This window comes from Equus quagga, chromosome 8 (genome assembly GCF_021613505.1).
Source record: "Equus quagga isolate Etosha38 chromosome 8, UCLA_HA_Equagga_1.0, whole genome shotgun sequence".
In the NCBI taxonomy this organism is placed as follows: Eukaryota; Metazoa; Chordata; class Mammalia; order Perissodactyla; family Equidae; genus Equus; species Equus quagga.
Window position 1 is genome coordinate 74,590,836 of NC_060274.1, and position 22,794 is coordinate 74,613,629.

Sequence of the window (22,794 nt, forward strand, 5' to 3'; positions counted from 1 at the left end):
TTTAAATGTATGTAGTTGAATTGTTTGATTTTTTTGTGAGGCTTTGTGACCTGGTTAATGGAAATATACAACATCTTCTTCTTATAGTGTTTTAGAAACTATATTAAGATATAAAATTAATCACTTTAAGGTCTGTAATGAAACATAATTACATTACCGCTAGTCATTTTTATTTAGTGATCATATTTATGTGTTATTTTAAATCTCGTTCTTACGGCCTTTTGACTTTTTGATCAACCATTTTTAATCAGTAGCTCAAATTCATTTATTTGTTCATAGCTGGAGATGTAGATTTTGGAGTCATTATAATGTAGTTGGAATAATATTTTAAACCGTGAAAGTGAGTAAACTACTCCGTGGGAGAGCATGTGGAAGAAGAGAGAAAATACCAAAGATGAGGTGTTTTAAGGATGGGTGGAGGTGGAGGAAAGCCAGCCTGTATGTGTGCGGAATATGAACCTGTGCCTCCGTAATAATGAGTTGGCTTAAAGGTGCCTTCTTTTGTGGTTTCAAGTTGTTAAATTAGAGGATCGAAGAGAAAATTGCATGTGAAATTGTAAACTAAACTGAAATTACAGTCCATACAGAAAAATACTAAGATGAGGTAATTTCTGGTCCTTGGTTGTCTAGCATAAAGCCATTCAGGTGTCAGCAGCGGGAGGCTGAGAAGGGAGACAAGCAATCACGTGGGATCAACTTCATGAATCTAAATTTGCCTGTATTGAATTCTTCTTTCTTCAGCCTTAAATTTGCCCACATGATGTGGGGGTACCTTTTAAGGTCAGTTTTACAGAATATTCTGTGTCAACTGGATTCTTGATAGGGTCTAGTTTCAAGTTTCTCGTCCCTGTGTTATGGAAGCAGCATTCCCTCTCTTGATCTTCGTGTGGGAGGGAGAGCGTGTCATGTAATGAAAGCCCCGGCAGGCAGGAGACATGGAGGCAGTTCAGTTAACTAATCTTGGCGCTTTAAATAAGACCTTTAACCTCGCTGTTCCACAGTCTTCATCTTCTCAGCATGGATGATACAAAGGCTTGTCTGCCTGGTGTTTTAAATCTGTAGTGGATTTATCCTAAAAATAAGATTTGTGAAGTTTTATAATTAGAATTATTATATAGATTGTCATTGTTTCTTGCAGAATACTGATATTTTGTTTTAATGGAGAACTTTGTTGTTTTTGAATATGCATAGGTCTCTTTAGGGACCTGGTCTTAATATCATTTGAGAATCCCTTTGTAGAATTAATTTTGTATTTCAATTTAGAGATGGAAATTTGCTAATAAACTCTTTTTAGCCTTTTGGTGTAGTATGTAATAATTTATTTCCCCATATTGTTTTCTTTTTCAGAAGTGGCACACTCAAATCTAGACACATGGTTCAGGGGAAAGTGACGTAGCTTGCTTTGGTGAGGATATAAACTGGACAGTGTGCTACTTGCTGTATTTGTATATAGAGAGAATTTTTCTTTATTGTCCTGTGTTTCAATCTTAGATCATATGCCTCTGTTTTCATTTTTATAAAATTGGGATTAGAGTTATTTCCTGAAGACATTCCTTTTAATAAGTGCACTCTTTAAGCAGAGAAATGGTAGTTTTAGAAAATATGAGGGAATGAGATCCAGAACATTTGTAAGTTATTTCCTAAATCCTGATTCCATAAGTCACTATTTCTGAAAATGTGGCACCGGTCCTCAGCATCACTTGGGAACTTGTTAGCAATGCAAACTGTGGGGCCCCCTCCTGGACCTGCTGAATCAGAAATTTTAGACGGTGGGGTCCAGCACTGTTTTGAATAGCCTTCCAGGTGATTTTAATGTCTATGAAAGTTTAAGAATCACTGCTCTAATTGATTAAATTCTGCTGCTTAGAATGCAGGTTGAGTTCCCCTCTTGTATATGTGGAAAGCTAAATGCAACTCATTCCACTGCAAAGGTAAATTAACTGCTCTCGTTGGTTCCATTCATTCAGAAGAGATCTAACATAATAGTTACAGTAGAATTGCGTATAACTAAATGTAAAACTGGAAAGATGTTAAGTGACATCTTTGGAAGTCAGTTTCCACAAAGTTGACAGTAGGAATAGGTCTAACTTTTAAATACTTTTTCAGCTTTAGAATGATGTTTTTTAGATTTGCTAAAAAGACAGTAACCCCTAGTTATACAAAGTACATTCGTTCATAAAGATATAAACTAACACTTGCATTTTAAAAAAATGAATTTACTTTTATTCTGCCTTGGTAATTAGACTTTTCTAGGCAAAAAATAATAGTCTGTCAATATCCTCTGAGGGAACTGAACTGTGTAGGCCTCATCTTTGGCTCTTAGAAACTTAGAATATAACATAGTTTTCTTAATTTCTGTTTCTTCCGTCTCTCCCTCAAAAGAACACTTCATTTACAAAAAGAAAACCTTGTACTGAAGTGAAATATCTACCTTTTACCCTGAAGTATGTAGAAGAAACTCTCTTTAGGTACAATTACTATCTTATTTGGAAATTTTTTGTAAATACTCATGCATACCAGACTAAACCAAACTGGAGATAGTTTCATTATATTTAAGAAATGCTGCATTACTTAACCCTTTCTAGTTTATAAAAGTTTATGGAGTTGGTTGAATTTTATAAGTGATAGCTTTTCTCTCTTATGCTTATATCAATGTGGGAATGGAATTTAACTTTTCCTGCCAGAAGTAACAAAAAGGATAATAAATATTATTATAAAATAAATTGAATTAATATCAACAATTAGAGATTTAAAAGATTTATGCTTTTCCCTGGCAAGACATTTATCATGCCATCTTTTTATTTAAGTACAAACTATAGTAACAAAACACAAAATATAGTTTACCACATGCCGGTATTTCTTGCTCATGAATTTCTCCCTTGAACAATTCAGAGCGTGTTTTTTGGAGAGGAAATATCTGGCTTGTGGAGAGGTGGAAATCTGAGCTTAGGTGTATTAGGAAGGAAGTCGCCCTATTAGGAAACATGGATATGGTTAAATGCATGTGGTAATAAGACTTGAATCAGTAGGTAATGTGACAATTTGATAATGCTGTGATAGGTTTGCACTCTAAATTCCATCATCAATTAGATTAAATTATTCCTTGTATAATTGCTTCATTGATCTCTCAGTGAGGAAATAGTTGAAATATTTTGATGGTTTATTTTAATATTCCACTGACAGCTCAAGGTCACTTGCTTAGACTTTGGAAGGTGTGGTGATCCTGCAGATGGGGAAGATTTTAACAAATGTCTGTTCAGTACAGCAAATGCTTCCCAAGTAGCAGAATCGGCTCGTGACTTATTTTCAGATGTCACATTTTGTTTCTATGAACTGCTATGTCTTTAATTCCAGTAGTGTAATGTTCAAAGTGTCCTGTATATCTGATTATGCATATAATTTTCATAACAATTTACAATTTTGAAGTCTTTCCAAATCTAGGTTGTATAGTTGTCATAGCAGTGCTGTTAGATACTCACTAATGCTCCCTGTTGAGAGATGAGAAAATGCTTAATCATCCCTGGTGTGCACTTTTACTGTCAGCTTTCTGTAATGGGTTGGAGGTGTGTGAACTCAGCATAGAGCCCATTGTCTGTCTTGTTGACTGTCAGTTATAGATGCGAAGCGTTATGCAGATACTCTGCATGTTATTTTAGCCCTCACTAGAATTTGTGTCCAGAGGTATCACGGTCCTCATTTAAAGATGAGAAAACTGAAGGTCAGAGGTGGTTAGCCTAGGGGGAGCTCTCTGGTAGGTGGTTGGTAGTTGCTCACACACTTAGGGTCAGGCTGCCAGGGTTTTTATCACATAAAGCTGCATACCTTGGGCTACCTACCACACAAAGCTCTGTGACCTTGGGAAAGTTTGTTAACCTCCGTAAGTCTTAGTTTCCTAATATATTGAAAGGACAATCATGGCAGTCTCCTAGGACTGTTAAGAAGATTAAATAAGATATAATACATGGAAGCTGCTTGCCATACAGTGTGTGCTCAGTACGTATCACATGTTATTGCTAAGGAAATTAAGACCACTCAGATGGTAGGAAGTAGCACTGATGACAGTACCCTACGTCATCTTCTTACTCTTCTGTTGCTTTCTAATCAAGGCAAGAAATGTATATGTGAAAGTGAGTAGTAGTAATTAACATAGCTTCTAGCAATTTTACAAAGGGAGAGGGGGTCTGTGTGAGATCAAGAAATAGAGGACAAACTTGGTGGAAGGGCAGAAATTACATAGTTTGGATCAAGAGGCCAGGACATAAAATAAGTTTTCTAAAAAGGCACATTAGTATTCTTTTTAGATGAGAATGGGAAAGGAGTGCATCCTTCCTAGACTTATCTTTGCACAATATTCACATAAGTCTTTTGCTGATTGTTAACCTTAAACATGAGAGCAACAGAAATATGTTTACTTTTGGTAGAACTCTCCGGTGATCCTTCCCGAAAATGCATTGTCACTTTCCTACTTGAGCAGGAGTTGTGTTGTTAAATATGTCCTTCCCACATTTAGAATTCTAAGTGTTGTTGTTTAGAAAGCGTGTGTTCTTTTTATTTTTGCTCCCTTTCAAGTTCCTGTAATACTTTAATTAAATCCCATTCTGGTACTTAATATTTTTGACATTCTTTTCCAGTTCTTCATTTCCACAGCTTATATTCCCAACTTAAAGGCAGAGTCTGTCTAATGTCTAATTACATTGGCTCATATCCCCAGTACAAGACCAGAAAAAATTATGAGTTACTCTGAGATGAATGGTCTCTTTCATTTCTTATTCAGCTTCTCAGGGGTCCAGTAACTCTAGTTGGAACTGACATCAATCCCATTGATGAAAAATTAATTTTAAAAGATTCCTAATAAGATAATGTAGACATTTTAATTTGACACTTAATATTTATACACTTTTAGGATTACTTTACTTTCATAATCTTAAGGGCTTTGATTTTGTTGTTTTCTTTTTAAAAGCAAATCTTATTGATATTTGGTATAACTCTTAAATTGTGCCTCATACTGGAGCTTTGGAAAAGTAGCAAAGTGTAGTTAACCCTGACATTGTGAGGTTTTAATGCATTCAGACAAGCTTGGCCATTAGAAAGCAAGCAGCACCAACGAAATGTGCAGAATAGAAAGGGAGAAAAGCTCTTTCTCTCTTCTACCTTTCAACAAGAAAAGATTAAGCATTTCCTTTGGTCTTGATTAACTGTTAGGTCAATTAATTTACCTCAGATTATTTTATGGCCTAGGGAAATCTGTTCTCTGGCCTTTTGAAATTATTCTATTCAGAGGCCGAGTTTTGAGCCTCTTCTTTCAAAGTTCTGCAAAGGCAAGAACTTGGCAGTAAGATTCCAGTGTGACACATGCACTGACGATTTACCAGAAAATATACTTCTAACATGAAAATGTTGTATATGTGACGCTTTGCTCAAACCGAGAGAAAATCTGGATTTTAGTAAATCTCCAGTTTTTCACTGAGCCGGATGATCTTTCTCACATAAAAATCGAATGAAATAAATCTTAAAAGGAATCTCAAAGTCAGTTTCATTTAATGGTTTCTTTTAAATATCAGGGGTTAAAAAGAGATCAGAAAAATGGAAGATAGTGTAATTCTATCTCAAAGGTTATACTTTGTAACAAGGCAGACCATGAGCTCTGGGAAAGAGTGCTACTAATTAAAGCTTCCATTTAGTGAACTACTCCTGAGCTGCTGTATGCCAGGAACTTCACATATGTTCTCAGGATTCTTCTCAACAACCCTGCAGGATGGCTTTTTGTTGGTTGGTGGTTTTTTCAGTTACCACTTCATGTGTTAGGAGACAAGCTCAAAGAGCTCACACGTTTACTAAATGGCAGAGCTGAGATTTGAACTCAGTGCTGTGAGATGCCACTAATCACGTGCTTTTAAGTGAGATAATCTTTGAGAGTGCTTGGAAAAATTCTAACTAAGTAAATGGTAGCTATTATTATTTCTTTTCAGCTATGTTGCCTCTCAGACTACAGATACACACCCACACCCACACCCACACGTGATGAGGGAGGGAGATAGGAAGGCAGGGGAGAAGAAGAGAGAGAGCATTACAACATGCTGCCTCCATCCAGTAGGAAGCATCCCACCGTGCCGCCGGACTTTCCTTCATATATGTAATCCACAAGCGGTTAGAAGGTAATAATGAAAGAGAAGTCACTTTGCAAGATGTAATACCTGAGAACAAACACAAAAATGAATGTGCAAATCTTTTCAGTGCACACCTTTAAAACACTGTAGCGACACAAAAAATACAGACTTGAACAAATGGAAAAGCACATGTTCTTGAACAGTGATTCAACAGCATAAAGATATTAATTCTCCATGAGTTGATTTATAAATTTTACATGAACCTAATAACAACACTAATAGTTTTTTACCCTAAAACTAGACAAAAGGATTCTAAACTGAAAGGAAATACATCTCTTAATAAGGCGTATGGTTGATTCTTTCTCCTCATCACCACTAGTTCACTGATGTTTAGATAAATAATGTATAGATATTAAAATCATTTTTAGGGGCTGGCCCCATGGCTGAGAGGTTAAAGTTCTGCATGCTCCCTTTCAGTGGCCTGGGTTCTCAGGTTCAGATCCCGGTGTGGACATACTCCACTCTTCAGCCATGCTGTGGAGACAGCCTACATACAAAGTAGAGGAAGATTGGCACGGATGTTAGCTCAGAGTGAATCTTCCTCACCAAAAGAAAAAAACCACAACTTTTTCATAGGTTAAGTTCTGAGGAAGCTTATTCTCTTACATAAGTAGATAGGAATGGGAGGAGTGTTTATAGCAGCGCCATGCAATTCTTTGAAACTTGTAAGTTATGTGCCAAAAATCATATAGTGAATTCATCAAAAATTATAATTTTTAAGAGTCTGCCAGCTGACTTGGGAAACCACTCATTGACAAAAGATTATCTACTTAGTCATTATAGTACCAGTAGACACCAGTATTTCAAATTGTCTCTTTGTTTGGTGTATAGAAGTTTTCCATTATAGCCTTTTGAAATTCCTTATTAAAAACTACCTACTGTATCATTGTTTCCCCTTTTTTCCATAGTTGCATTAAAATCCTCCCCAGCTGACAGAAATGGAGTCCAGGATAACTGTAGAACAAAATTCAGAGAAGGCCTGAACTTGCAAGAAGGAGAATTCTTATTACAGGTAAATTTTAGTAAATATAATTTCATATAATAAGGGGAATTGTAAATGGGAAATTAATTAATCAGTCTTTTAATTATTTCCAGTTTATTTAGAACTTACCCAATGTTTCATGCCACTTTCATCTGAACTGCAATAGTGGTGTTAATGCTAGTACACCAAAAAATGGAATTTTATGAAGTAGATTAGTTAAAAGTCTAGTTATCAGTTTCTCTGTTGTATTTCTTTAAATAGCAAGAACTCCTAGATTATTTTAAAAGTTTTCATTTAAGACATTGGATTTATATTTACTTTTTCAGTAATATAGCTCTATTAAAGTAGTTAATTATATTTATTTAATAGTTTGAAAGTCTTAACCTGAATTTATTTTTTTCAACGTGTTCTCGTAACTACATTGTCCTTTAGCTGCCATGTGTGACTTATCAACATGCTGCAGATTTTCTCAACAATTGTAAGCCCTATTTTTATGCTTTAGAACTTGGAGGGTTTGTAGTAGACTTGTCTCTAAAAATATTGTAAATCTTCTTTTACTCTATTTCTTTCTCTTAGAACTAATATGATGCTTGATTCTCAGTTAAAATTCTCGGGTACTTATTTTGTTGAAGAAGGATGGAATGAAGATATGTGCTGTTGCTATTATGTTATAATTTTCAATTCCACCCAGTTAACTGAGTGAAGAACTCAGTTCTTAGAACCATTTGTCAAAAAGTAGCCACAAGTTTTAGTAACTCCATTAGTCCATTCAATAAATGCTTAAGTGTAACCTAACAATTTATAACATTTTTTATTATAATTTTGTAACTGTGTTCCAATTCCTGATAGTGAAAATTAACTTTTGCTTCCATTATGTTAAACAAATTAAATATATTCAAGCATGAGTCCTTCTCCTGCCCTCGGCTGAGGATCTTTATATATTAGCTGAAACATAAAGACTCCATATTCAGGTCATAGGAAAACATTCTAATAATTGCCACTTAATGTGACTAAACACACATCTTGGGATATGTAGTAAAGTAGTAAATAAATTCTTTATTTCAAGTGAAAATAGACAAATATGGAATTCTTGACACTCAGTTAACTGGTTTAAATTATGTGCCAGTGGTTTTTATTTTTCTCAGAGTATTTAGACAAATTGTAAACATAACCTATTTCAAGAACACAGAATAACAATAATACTAATGCCAAACTAGTGTCATTTTAATTATCTGAAAATTAGAAACATTTATGTATTTAAAATAAATGCACCTGTTATGAATTATATTGGGTACCATTTGTAGATGACTCTGCAATAGGCAGCATCACATACTATATGGTTTGCTCAGGACCCTGTTTTTCTGTTGTCGCCTATGGAGCAGATGACCGAAAGCATTGCAGACATGAAAAAATGGCATATTTCATTATATATAGTTGCCATAATGGCATCTTACTCTATAATTTTAGCATGTGGTTATCAACCAATTACCCCTAAGATGCAGAGGATATTTCCAGAGATAGAGCATACCACTTGGCTTGAAACTTTTGATGAGAAATCTTTTCCTTTGGTTTTAACAAAGGACACACCTGAAGAAACTGTTACAAAATATTTTATTAAAAATTTAAAAAATTTACTCTCTAGATTAGCTTAAATTTACTATTTTATAATAAATAAAAATGAAATAATAAAAATGACATTTTGTATCTTTATTATTTCCTTCAAATGCTTATTTTTATATATTTAAACATGTCTGCTGCTGTTTAATGCTGTGCTTATTAAAATCGGCAGCTTCATTTTTGAGTTAATAGCAGTTGAAATTGTAAATAACAGTATCAATGGCAGTTTACTTCTTATAACAAATAGTAAGTCAGCCTCAACATGATTTCAGCTAGGTAGGGCAAATCCTTGTGACTAAGACTAAACAGTGATAATCTTTTATTAATATGTAATCACCATGTTAATTTCTCTGTTAATTTACTGAGATAATACAGTATAAGTAATAACCTTGTTCGACATGGTATGTAAGATCATTTGAGATATACATAAAATTGGTATGCATATATTCTTTGGAAAGGCTTTTTGTTTTATTTCTGACAATTAACATTTGTCTAGAAGGGTTTGATATTGTACCTTAAATTATCTTTGTGTCTTCTGGCATAATGAGCTTATTGGAAAGCACTAAATCTGCTTCACTGTTTGAAAAAGCTTGGTACTCTACAAAGTCATATGCATGTAATCAGTGGATACTGTTCTCTAGAAAGAATGTGTTTTCAGGGTGAAACAATACAAAAATAGGAAAATACTATTACTGCCAACTACAATTTAAGAATATTCCATTTTGGAAGTGTTAATCATTAACGTATAAGTTCCTGGCGAGTCACCCGCATTCTTCCTGCTGGGGAAATTGCCGGGTAATATGAGGTGTGATCTCTGAAATCAAGCGCCTTAGAGCCCAGTTGTGATTGGAAGAGTTGCAGTCCCGCAGCAGTTGGTGAGCAATATGCATAAAGGCAGCAGATCATGATAGTTAGGTGGGCAGCCTTCAGAGCCAGCCTGAGGCTACCTCCTGGCTCAGCTTTTTCCTACCTGTGTGACTTTGGACAAGTTACTATACAGTTCATTTCCTCAGATTCCTTGATTGTAAAACTGGAAATGGCACCTACCCCCTCAAAGGATTGTTTGGGATTAAAACACTTGAATACATAAAAATATGTAGAAATGTAGCCATTAAATAGTAGGTGCTATTTGTTGTTTTTGTATTGCAGTTCTCAGAAGTATAGACAAAGGAGCTTGAAGGTGAAAGGGATTAGAGTGAAAAGGAAGACAGTCGCTGTATTTCATTTACCTCATCTAATAATGAGAGTGTCTGTTAGACTGTGTGAGCATCGATAGCACAGGGGCAATATCTTGTTAATTCCTGAATCCCAGTATTTAGCATGGGTCCTGTTTGGTACGTGATAGTTTATTTAAACTGTTGACCAAACTAATTGCTGTCATTTTTAGACTTCTTTATAGTTCACAAAGCACAGACGTGGAAATCTTTATTTGCTCCTTTCCACAACCTTACATTATAGTAATGGTGCTTTACACTAGTTAAGTGCCAACTCTGTGCCAGGCACTGAGTTAGATGAGACATAGTTATGATATCCACCTGATAAAGTGCCTGTTTTTCAAATGATAACACTAAACCAAAGCTACACAGCTGGTAAGAGGCTGAGACAGGGATCTAGTCCAAATCTGTCAAACTCCCAGCTGTATTGTTCTTATACTAGAAGGTACCATGTCTCCTTTTACTTGAAGAAGAGAGTCTCAGAAGGGTTTAGTCATGATCACATAGCAAAGAATAGATCAAGTACTGAGTTGAACTCAAGCAGGAAATAGTGAGGGCCTACAGAATTAAAATATGTGATAACAATACATGTTTCAAGTGATCTGAATACTTTTGTTATCTAAGAACAGAGAGAGATTAACATTGGATTTGAATAACCACTAAAAGAATAGAAGAAGAGAGTTTAACTTCCAAACTGGAAGAAGGAAAGAAAAAGAAATAAAAAATAATTGGCCCAAAGCAGGCAAAATGGAAAGAAAAAGAAGTACAGATGGAACAAATAGAAATAGGACATATAAAATGATAGCTTTAAACCCAAATATATCAGTAATTTTATTAAATTTAAATGGGCTACATTTGTTATATATTGTCTGACTTGTGTATATTTGTATTATGTGTTTATTAGATGTGTTTTATGTATAGTCCATATATGTGTATTTTATCTTCTGATAACAAGTTTATAAATGTTTTATAATACTTTGAGAGTATCAGGTTTCCTGTTTCATCAGTGCTTGAACTGTCTTTGCACAAAGATTTTCTCCTATCAGATTTCTAACGATCTAATAGCATCTTTACACACTATCTTCCTCTAAAAAGCAGTGTGACAGATTATAGTAAGTGATGTTTATAAAGCTTCTGTTTAAAAAACATGTAGAATACATTTAAAACAAAATCTGAAGCATGATGAAGAAACCAATTTTCTATTAAAGTTATTGTGAATTGAGCATTAAATTCAGCAGTGAGCTTTTCCTTAGCCAAATCAAAAGGTGGGAATAGATTCCTCTCACTCCACGGGTAGGTGGGATGTCTGTGCTTATGAGGTATAATTATTTTAATCATTTTAAAGAGAAAATTTTTCAGCAGTGAAAGAAGCACCTTTACCTGAAGTCAATATTTATGAGTGACAGTATGGTTATTTAGTCGCATTACTAATTTTATAACTTTTTCCTTGTAGGCTCTGAATGGCTTTGTGCTGGTTGTCACTACAGATGCTTTGGTCTTTTATGCTTCTTCTACTATACAAGATTACCTAGGGTTTCAGCAGGTAAGTATATTTTTCTTAGCTCATTTTAAAAAAATTTTTTTAGGAAATTAAATTTCTACTTTTTATATATCTTATTCTTTAGGGATGCAATTGGTCATTTACATATGTAAAATATCAATTAAAATATATATGCTGTAGAATAAAAATTATGTATTTGCAGCTATATATTTTTATACTATTAATTTACTGGATTATAATTTCCTTAAATGTTGTGTGATGCATGAGATATTGTGTTTCTTCTTTCACTTATTAAGGAACTCTTATATATAAGGAACTTTCAGGTAAGGGGCGGATGGGGTTCAGATGCAGGTAGACAAGGGAACATTTGCCATCAAATTAATTATAGATACTGAAGGGCATATGACAACCATCAAACCAATGAGGTGATATGTAAAGGGACAAGCAAAATACTAAAGCTTATTCCTTTAATTCTGATTTATGTGGATTATGGAAGCTTTCCTGAAGGAAGTGGCAGTTAAGCTAACCTAAAGAAAGTGTAGGATTTAGATGGGTGGACTGTTGTGGAGGGAACGCAGGGAAGAAAAGATCTAAGTACTGTCGGCAGTATTCTGGAAGTCCTTAAAGGATGTGAGCCAATCTGGTTTAACATTATTGAGTGGATGGTGAAGAAATGGAGGTAAGGTATTTGGCGTATTTGAGGGATAAGAACATGTGATATGACTTGAGAACAGTTTGTAAGTACACTTGGATGCCAGCTGTTCTTATGTATCCATAGTTCTTAAATTCCAGTGTGCATCAGAATCACCTGAAGAACTTGATAAAACTTCATAAAATCTTTGGGCCTCTTCCTTAGACATTCTGGTTCAGTAGGTGGGAGTGGGGCCCATGAATTTGCATTTCTAACAAGCTCACAAGTGATGCCAAGGCTGCTGATTTGAATAGCACTGTCTACACTGGTATATAGACTGAAGTTTAAACTATGTTATATACACAATGGAAGCCACTAAAGGGTGTTTCTGTTAGGGGAATGTGTGTGCTCCGATCTGTGTTTCAGATGGTAACTCTGGCAGTTCTGTCGGGGATGGCAGAGAGGTGGTTTAATGCTAGAAGATTAAGTTCATAGGGAGGTTTTAGTTCAGTTCGCTAAAGTAGTAGAATTTGACTACGGTCACAAAGCCTAACTTTCAGTCTTTTTGAATTTTAAAGAAAATATACTAATATCCATTGAAAAGCCTGTTTGAAAATTAATTACATAACTATCTTAATCATTATTTGATAGTGTGATTCATAACAACTAAGAAATCAAACAGATTGGCTATTTCTCAATCTATTTTTTTCCTCATATATGCACTTAGCCTGGATGGTCTTCAAGAAACCACTCATATCTGACGTCGGTGTGGTTTAAGGCACAATTTTTTAAAATGCCTAGTGCTGACTCATTAGTGGGTAATGAAATTGATCTGGTGGATCACCATCAACCATTCTTTTTAGTTGTTTAGAATGGAATCAAATATACAATATCATCACACACAAAAAATATTTTGTGAAACTTTTTCCGGTTGTGTATATGAATGTGTATGCACACATGTGATGGATGGAAAATGTGTTTCTTACCCTGAGTTGCAATTAAAAAAGTTAGAAAAATTCTGGTTTAAGGGCTACGAGCTCAGCACTATAGTAAATGCTGAGAGGCAAGAGGTTTGAGGAAAGATTCTGACCTGGTGAAGGCATAATCCCTTACTCTTAGGGAATTTATCAGAAGTAAAAATTTAATGTAAAGGAAATTATTAGAGAACAGTGAAGGAAATACATAATACTATGAAGCCTAGAGAAGTCAAAGACGACTGGATGTTCAGACAAGGTTTTGTGAAGTAAGATTTAAATGCTCAATAAATGGATAAAAATAAGCAGAACTTACTGTGTTACAATTAAGGAATGGAGAGGTGACATGACCAAAGAGCACTCACGTAGGGGAGTAATGGCAAATAATTTTTGGGTCTGTTACAGTGCTGGTCTCTGGCCAGCATTTCCTATGCTGGCTCACTGGAGAGCTTTGCAGTCATTTGATTGCATTCTTCACAACTAACAAGCACCCACTAATCTAGCTAGGTTTTGAAATTACTTTGGTAATCCACAGTTTTTTAAATCATTACTTTTTAAAAATTTCCCTGTATCTTTTCTCTTTAGTCTGATGTCATACATCAGAGTGTGTATGAACTTATCCATACTGAAGACCGAGCTGAGTTTCAGCGTCAGCTACACTGGGCATTAAGCCCCTCGCAGTGTACAGACTCTGGACAAAGAATTGATGGTAAGAATGTTTAAACAGGTGGCCTTGGTGATTTTTTAATATAACTCTGTGAAAAGAGACGAATGACATTTAGGGGCATAGAACTCCACAGTGAAGGCTGGGAAGAAGAGGAAAGACGCGAGTCTGTAGCTGTAGCCCAGAGCCAGGTCACAGAGAGCCTGATGACCGAAGGAATGTTTTGACAGATGACAGCCATCAGTGAACTTCAGGCGAGAGAGTGTCGCCATACTCAGTAATATATTTTATAAAAATAACTCTTATACTGTTGTGAAAGATGGGAAAGAGTGTATAAGGTTGATACTGGAGTGTGTATAAATTGTTCTGTATTTAAAATGCACCAAATAAAAAAGCAAACTAGCATGGGCAAGTAAAAAATACGTTTGCATGCATGTAGTATTTTCAGATCTCTGTGAAAGTGTTAAAAAGAAAAAAAACACATTAGAAAATATGGAAATTGTTGATAGTGATAGCTCAGTAGAAATAAAAACAAACTGAGTAGGTAAAAATTCTGTGTAGTACAAGTGATATTCAGTGTTTTAGGTTCTTTTCATTAGCTCCTCTTCTGAAAACGACTGTTTTTTTGTATTCAGAATACGGACTCCAGTTTAGAAATTAGCATAGATTTCTGCTATTTTAAACACTTAATTTTATAGCCAAATGGAAAGTAAATTTGTGTTGCTATTATTTGTGCAGAAGCTAATGGCCTCCCACAGCCAGCAGTCTATTACAACCCAGAGCAGCTTCCTCCAGAAAACTCTTCTTTTATGGAGCGGTGCTTTGTCTGCCGACTAAGGTGTCTGCTGGATAACTCATCTGGTTTTCTGGTAAGGTGCAAAATCTTAGGATACTGGCATTTACTATTAAGTTTTAGAAAATAAAAAAGAAAAGTGAAACCAATTTCCTTTGGTTATATTTGTGTTTGGTTTTAAAAATCTACTTTATCAAATAATTTGATAAAGGAAAGTAACTTTTTAAAAATCATTATCTCAAGTTTTATAATATCTTCCATAACTCAAAATCTCTATCCTTTAGGATGCAGTAATGAAGATGGAGTGAAATAACATGGAATCTTGTATTTGGCCTATTTTTAAGACTTGTTAGGTATAAGACAGAGAACTATGTAGCCTTGCTTTAGCAGCAGAAGCTTACCCTCTGGATTTAATGCCTGCTAGATGGAAAAGTGATCATGGCCTTTTCCACAAGGCTAGAATACCTGCCAAATAGAAAAATGATTGTATATTCATGATTGCAGAATCATCTGGTTTGAGATGCTGCTACGTAGTCTGAACACCTGAGTAGTATAACCAGGGAGCAGCTTAGACAGGATACTTAAGAGTGGAGATGGTCCATCTTCTCGACTGTCTGTATCCTTAAAATAGTGCACTCCATCAGGCACAGGAGAAGAGAATACAAAGCGTGTTGCATATTAATTTTATAAATTATCAGGAATTTTAAAACAGATAATCAAATCTTAAATTAAACAATAGCAAACAATGTTAGGATTGTGCTTTGAGATAGTTTTGCTAGTACCAATGATCAATTAGTATGTATTTCTGTGATGGAATTTCTTTGTGTAATTGAGTCTTTTCTTCCTTGTGCTGCTATTATATTGATGTCAGATTTATCCCTTGGCATGGTTAATACTGTTTTAAGCAACTAAATTGATCATGTTCGTACTTAAATTGTCTTTGTTTCTTGTCTTCTAAAATTATTCTTTATTTTTACTTTAACAGAGTTCTGCATTCTTTTCATGATTTCATGATTCATTTTAGTGTTTTAATAAAATTGTATGTTTTCTCTGTATAAAAGGTTACCATGAGTTATGAAATACACTGTGAGCTATAAAATATGGCTCATAGTACACTTGAAAATTAATGTATACTTGATGACTTTATCACCATTCATTCATTCAGGAAATATGTATTGAGTGCCCAGCGTGCACGGAGCTGTGCTGGGTGTGAATGATAGGGCAGTTAATTGCAGGCTCCTAAAATGATATAGGTATTCTCGTTGTGACCATTAAAAAAGCAAGGAGTGGTCCTCATACCCCCTTTCTAGATGGCTTCAGTGGACTTCCTTTGTAGAAAGGAATGAAAGTAGCATTTGTCAGCCTCAGGAGCTTTTATGGAATGATCAAGAACACTGGAAATGACATAATTGAGCCTTTTAAAAAGGAACAATTTTAAAGTGTTAGTTTTAATAAACTGTTTTTGGTTTTTTAAGGCAATGAATTTCCAAGGGAGGTTAAAGTATCTTCATGGACAAAACAAGAAAGGGAAAGATGGATCGATACTTCCACCTCAGTTGGCTTTGTTTGCAATAGCTACTCCACTTCAGCCACCATCCATCCTTGAAATTCGGACCAAAAATTTCATCTTTAGAACCAAACACAAACTAGACTTTACACCTATTGGTTGTGATGCCAAGTAAGTAACACTTCTTCAGTTTAATTTCATCAAATGTGTGTTGTGTTGCAGTAAGTCTCTCTTAGCATGTAAAACATATAGTGTAGATTATAATATTGTTTATTATCATATTAGCTATTATTCCTACTCTTTTAATGTAGCCTTTTAAAATAAAATAATTTCATCAGACTCACAAATCATCTTATTTTGTAATGTTTCACAATACTTCCCACAATTTCTGTATCATAAAGATGATATGCTTATATTAGTAAGATTTGGTTTCCTGATGCCATTTATTGTTGGTTTGTTTTACATTTTTAAATTGTACAAACTTTGTTTGATTTTTAGCCCTAGAAGTTTAGTAACTTTCAGAAAATTATGAAGTAGACTGTGATATTAGCATTCGTATCATATCAAAACATACCATTGCTTTTCTCCTTTCTAATATGGAAATGCAGGCAGGTTTGCATTACCCGGTCCTCAAAATGGAGTACAAGCTTTCTAGATTTTTATTAAATATTTTGTTTTACCTACATAATCTACTCTATTAAATTCCTCTTTAGCCATACTAATTTACATGGTCTTCATTCAGGAGAAGAAAATAGTGTAAAACTGAAATTTGCAACCATAAGCAAAAGAGAGCAATTACATAAAAGTGGTTAATTATTTCTACCTGCTGATGTGAAATTCTGAATGTCAAGTAAAATAGCACAGAAAATAGCATTTAACCAGTGAATTTATATTGGTTACTTCATTTATGAAAGATTTTCATTTCATTCTTATTTTACTTGTTTTTTTTAAACAGAGGAACCATTATTTTAGGCTATACTGAAGCAGAGCTGTGCATGAGAGGATCAGGATACCAGTTCGTTCATGCTGCTGATATGCTTTATTGCGCTGAGTACCATCTCCGGAGTAAGTTGTAGTTCCTGAAGAACGTGTCTGTAACGACAGCATATTCTCTAGTACATGTTTCAGATTATTACATAATGTTCTGTGTCTAAGGAAACTATTTGGATAAACTTCTACTCAGCATCATACATTATGATTAATCTGTGTTACGCACTTTATTCATTAACCGCTCTACAGCTGCCACAGAGAAATATAGTAGTTTAATTACTGGGAAAATGAGTGTTTTTGTCTTATGGATTCATAAATCTGTGTTAATCTGGATTATACTTTAAAATTGTGTAGTAAAATATTAAGCTATAGGAAATGTTCCCTTTTTAAAATGAAAATGATTTTTCTTTTCTCCCCAAACTCTATACTCTTTGTACTTTCATGTGTTACTAGAATTGTCTGACTGACTTAATCTTCCCACCTTTTAAATAATAAATTGTCTGAAATAGGAAAAAATAATTCTGAAGAACAATTTCTAAGCGTATTAATATACTGTGTTTAAAAGTTGTCAAGATATCGATTATCTTTGGTGATGAATGAAATACATTCAGAAATATGTCAGAGGGGCTTTGTTTCAGAGATTTTCTTGAATACGTTGATTTGGGGTTTGATAATTTAATTTTTTATTTTATTTTAGTGATTAAGACTGGAGAGAGTGGCATGACAGTGTTCAGGCTTCTTACCAAAGAAAAGCGATGGGCCTGGGTCCAATCTAACGCACGCTTAGTTTATAAAAACGGAAGACCAGATTATATCATTGCAACTCAGAGACCTCTAACGTAAGCACAAAGACAGAATGTTTCATGTTTTTGTTTTTTCTTTTAATAACAGTTTGTTTTATAAATCCTCTTACGTGAAAACTTAAAAATACAATCTAAGAGAATTTACTCTGGAAATAAAAATTGAAAAGTTAAAGTAATATCTATAAGAAAGAAGAAAGCATAGGTGAAGGCCATTGAGAAGATAGGATTGACAAACTTTATTGAAGAACTAAATATGTAGAGCTACGGTGAGACAGTAATCAAGGAAGATCCCAGGGTTTATCCTGGGTATATGAAGGAGAGATGAAAAGCTAATCCCATCTGTAAAATAAAATAAAAATAGAACAGTGCTTTGTTTGGCCTGTGTTTTCTAAGCAAGCAGTGACTTTTAAGTTTCCTATATATTCTGGAAATTACTATTTTGTCAAATATTTGTGTTGCAAATGTTTTCTCTACTCTGGAGAATTGACTTTTGTGTGTGGCTTGATATAAGGATCAACATTAATTTTTTTTCCCTTATGTGTATATCCAGTTGACCAGTAACATTCATGGAAAAGGCCTTTTCCCCACTGCACTGCATGTTGGTCGGGGAATTGATCTGTGGTTCTGTTTTTGGACTCACGTATGTTCCATTGGTCTAGTTGTCTATTTTTACACCAACAGCATATTGTCTTAATTACTCTATCTTTATAATAAGTCTTAAGATCTGAGTGTATGCCTCCCATTTTATTTGTTTAAGATTTTTGTTGTTGTTCTCCTTCAAGATGGTCTTGGCTCTTCTTTGTTGTTGTTACATGCTGTCAAGTCTACTCTGACTCCTGGAAACGCCATGAGAGTGATGTCCACAATGTCCTGTCCTCAGTAGCCCTACTCAGCCTAGTCAGCTTCTGTAGACTCATGCCTATGGCTTTTTCTTCCTGTCAGTCAGCCTGCTTCACTGTCCAGCTTTCACACCCATACATAGTAATTGGGAATACCAGGGTGTGGATAATCTTGGCCTTAGTCTCTGATGGCACTTCCTTACACTTGATGATCTTTCCTAATTCTTCCATTGCTGCCCTTCCAAGTCTCAGTGTTCTCTTGATTTCTTGGCTGCAGTCTCCATTTAAATTGATGACTGAACCAAAGTAAACAAAATCTTTGAGAATTTCAGTGTCTTTGTTGTCTTTACCCTTTATATTTCCATATACATTTTAGAAACCAGTTGTCAATTCCCACTAGAAAATTGTTGGGATTTTGGATGGGATTACATTTTGGGAGAATTAACATCTTTATAATATTGAATCTTTCAATCCATGAACATGGTGATTGTATATGTACACTTACGTGTATATACATATGGGTACATGGGTATGTATATATCTATGTCTTTATCTCAATAATGGGTTGTAGTTTTCTTACCTGAGTCTTGTACAGCTTTTATTAATTTTATTCTTAGATATTTGATGTTTTGTGATGCTGTTTTAAATGGTGTTTATATTTTGTAATTTCTAACTGTTCATTGCTATTATATAGAAATAGTTGATTTTTTAATATTAACTTGTATCCAATGACCTTACAAGATTCACTTATTAATTCTAATAAGGTGACTGTATTCTTCAAGATTTTTTACTACATACCGTGTTGATTGCAAATAATTTTCAAAATTTTAATCTTTACACATTTTAGAGGGTTTTGTCTTATTTTCCCCTATTGCTCTGGCTAGGCCCTCAGTACAATGAAATAGAAATAATGATATCACATTTCATCTTTGTCTTATTCCCACCTTAAGGGAAATGGCTTTAATATTTTACCATTAAGTATGATGTTTGTAGTAGTGTTTTGTTTTTTGTTATTTTCATAAATACTGGGGTTTTTTTTTTAAGATTTAAAAGGTTCCCTTCTCTCTGGTTTACTAAATGTTTGATCATAAATGGGTATTGAATTTTATCAAATACTTCCTCTGCATACATTGACATCATGATGATTTTTCTCCTTTATCGTCTTATTTTCTTTTTACTGTATAAGATTTGTAGTGATGTTCTTTTTTTTTTTTAAAGATTTTATTTTTTCCTTTTTCTCCCCAAAGCCCCCCGGTACATAGTTGTGTATTCTTCGTTGTGGGTTCTTCTAGTTGTGGCATGTGGGACGCTGCCTCAGCGTGGTCTGATGAGCAGTGCCATGTCCGCGCCCAGGATTCGAACCAACGAAACACTGGGCCGCCTGCAGCAGAGCGCGCGAACTTAACCACTCGGCCACGGGGCCAGCCCCTGTAGTGATGTTCTTTTAAGAAACATTTCCTGATGTTAGAAATCTGTGCCCTCTCTCTTCATATTGCTAGAAGGCCATTAATGTGATTAGTTTTCTCACAGATCCAACTTTTGGTTTGTTGATTTTTCCTGTTGTACATTTGTTTTCCATTTCATTTATGTCTGCTCATTATTTTCTTCCTTCTACTCTGTTTGGGTATAATTTGATATTTTCTCAACTTTTTCTTTTTTTAACATATCAAAATCTAAAAAAATATATTTTTAAGCTACTAATTTCCCTTTCAGAACAACTTTAACTGCAACCTTCATGTTTTAATATGTTTTATTTTTATCATTCATGTGAAAATATTTGCTAATTTTGATTTTTTTAATTCATGAATTATTTAGAAACATAGTGTTACTGTACTTTTTGATGTTAGGGATTTTTCTAGTTGTCTTTTTGTTACTGACTTTTAGCTTAATTCCACTGAAGTTAGAGAACGTTCTGAATAATTTTAGTCCTTTGAAATTTATGGTGGCTTATTTATGATCTAACATATGGTCAGTGTTGGTAAAATATCCCGTGTGCTTTTGTCAAGAATGTATGTTCTCTGTATGCTGTGCTTTATATATCAGTGGTCTAGTTTATCTATTGTGTTGTTTGCAGTTTTGTACATTTATTCTTGTTTTTTTATTTGCTTGTTCTATTCGTTACTAAGAGAGGTGGTTTCATCTTCTTATTACTAAGAAGGCAAGGCATCTTTTTATATTGTTCTAGGACATGTTTCTTCTGTGAACTGCCAGTTCATGTTGTTTGCCTATTTTTCTATTGAGTCATTTGCCTCTCTTTTCAATTCATTGAACTTCTTTATCTATTATGGATATTAAGTTATATATATATGAAATTATAAATATATGTATTAGAAATATTTTCTCCATGTCTTGATTTATGAATTCTTTTCACAATACAAAAATGTTTAATTTTTATATTGTCAATTATGCCAATCTTTTCCTTTATAGCTTCTGGGTTTTATGTTTTTTTGAGACACGCCTCTCCCACTCAGATTCCTAAATTCTCTTACAGTTCGTTTCTGTTATTTAGGTCTTTATTCCAGAAAGAATTTATTTTTCTGCAGGACATCAGGGATGTAAACTGAGCATGGAATGACTGTACAAAATTTTTGGACAGATTCTAAATCATTTACATTTGTTTGTCTGAAAAACAGTTTTATAGCACCAGTCATCAGAAAAATTTGTCAAAATAGTGTATTTCTTTAATATTTAAAAATTTTTGATAAAACTCTTTTTAATGTATGCAAACTTTTTCTTATACACAATTTTAGAGATGAGGAAGGAGCAGAGCATTTACGAAAACGAAGTTTGAAGTTGCCTTTTATGTTTGCCACTGGAGAAGCTGTGTTGTATGAGCTAGCCAGCCCTTTTCCTCCCGTGATGGATCCCTTACCACTAAGAAGTAAAAATGGTGCTAGTGGAAGAGATTCTGCAACCAAATCAACTCTAAATCAGGATTCTCTCAATCCCAGTTCCATCCTGGGTGCCATGATGCAACAAGATGAGTCTGTTTATCTTTATCCTGCTGCAAGTAGTGTACCTTTCGAAAGAAATTTTTTTAATGAATCTATGAATGAATGCAATAATTGGCAAAACAATATTGCACCAATGGGAAATGATAATATCCTGAAACGTGAGCAAATTGGTCAGGCTCAGGAAATGAACCCGACACTCTCTGGAGGTCATGCAGAGCTCTTTCAAGATAATAAAAATAGTGACTTGTACAGCATTATGAAACACCTAGGCATTGATTTTGAAGATATCAGACACATGCAGCAGAATGAGGAATTTTTCAGAACTGACTTTTCTGGAGAGGAGGACTTGAGAGACATTGACATAACAGATGAAATCCTGACATACGTCCAAGATTCTTTAAATAAGTCTACCTTAGTGTGTCCAGGTTACCAACAGCAACAGTCCATGGCTCTGAACTCAAGCTGTATGGTACAGGAGCAGCTACAGTTAGAACAGCAGCAGCGGCTACAGCACCATCAAAAGCACACAGCAGTGGAGCAGCAGCAGCAACTGTGTCAGAAAATAAAGCACATGCAAGTTAATGGCATGTTTGCAAATTGGAACTCTAACCAATCCGTGCCTTTCAGTTGTCCTCAGCAAGACCTACAACAGTATAATGTCTTTTCAGACTTAACCGGGAGCAATCAAGAGTTTGCCTACAAACCTGAGATTGATACTATGCCTTATACACAGAACTTTATTCCCTGTCCTCAGTCTGTATTACCACAACATTCCGAGGGTACACAGTTAGACTTTCCCATGGGGAATTTTGAACCATCCCCATACCCTACTACTTCTTCGAATTTAGAAGATTTTGTTGCATGTTTACAAGTTCCTGAAAACCAAAAGCATGGACTAAATCCACAGTCAGCTGTAGTAACTCCTCAGACATGTTATGCCGGGGCCGTGTCCATGTACTCAGATGCGGTGCACGTGCCTCAGGTCCAGTACGGTCCAGCACTGCCAGGCCCACAGGCATTTTTAAACAAGGTAAGGGTTCCATCAAATTGAATAAACCCTGTCAGTCTGTCTTCTTACATTGTAAATAGACATGAGTTACAAATTTTTTATGCTAGTGAGTGATTTTAATTTATTATCTGCAGTGTACCTGTTAGAGA

General features: G+C 34.7%; 1 protein-coding gene across 1 annotated transcript in view; it reads left to right on the forward strand.

Annotated features, from left to right (window-relative positions):
• The window catches only part of AHR (aryl hydrocarbon receptor), a 47,460-nt gene that overhangs the window by 20,199 nt on the left and 4,467 nt on the right, over window positions 1-22,794 (forward strand). Inside the window, exons 3-10 of the mRNA XM_046669497.1 lie at window positions 7,076-7,179; window positions 11,434-11,523; window positions 13,672-13,795; window positions 14,489-14,619; window positions 16,019-16,221; window positions 17,006-17,115; window positions 17,738-17,879; window positions 21,433-22,666. Of these exons, the coding sequence (XP_046525453.1) occupies window positions 7,076-7,179; window positions 11,434-11,523; window positions 13,672-13,795; window positions 14,489-14,619; window positions 16,019-16,221; window positions 17,006-17,115; window positions 17,738-17,879; window positions 21,433-22,666 (2,138 nt within the window). The remainder of the gene's footprint in view (window positions 1-7,075; window positions 7,180-11,433; window positions 11,524-13,671; window positions 13,796-14,488; window positions 14,620-16,018; window positions 16,222-17,005; window positions 17,116-17,737; window positions 17,880-21,432; window positions 22,667-22,794) is intronic.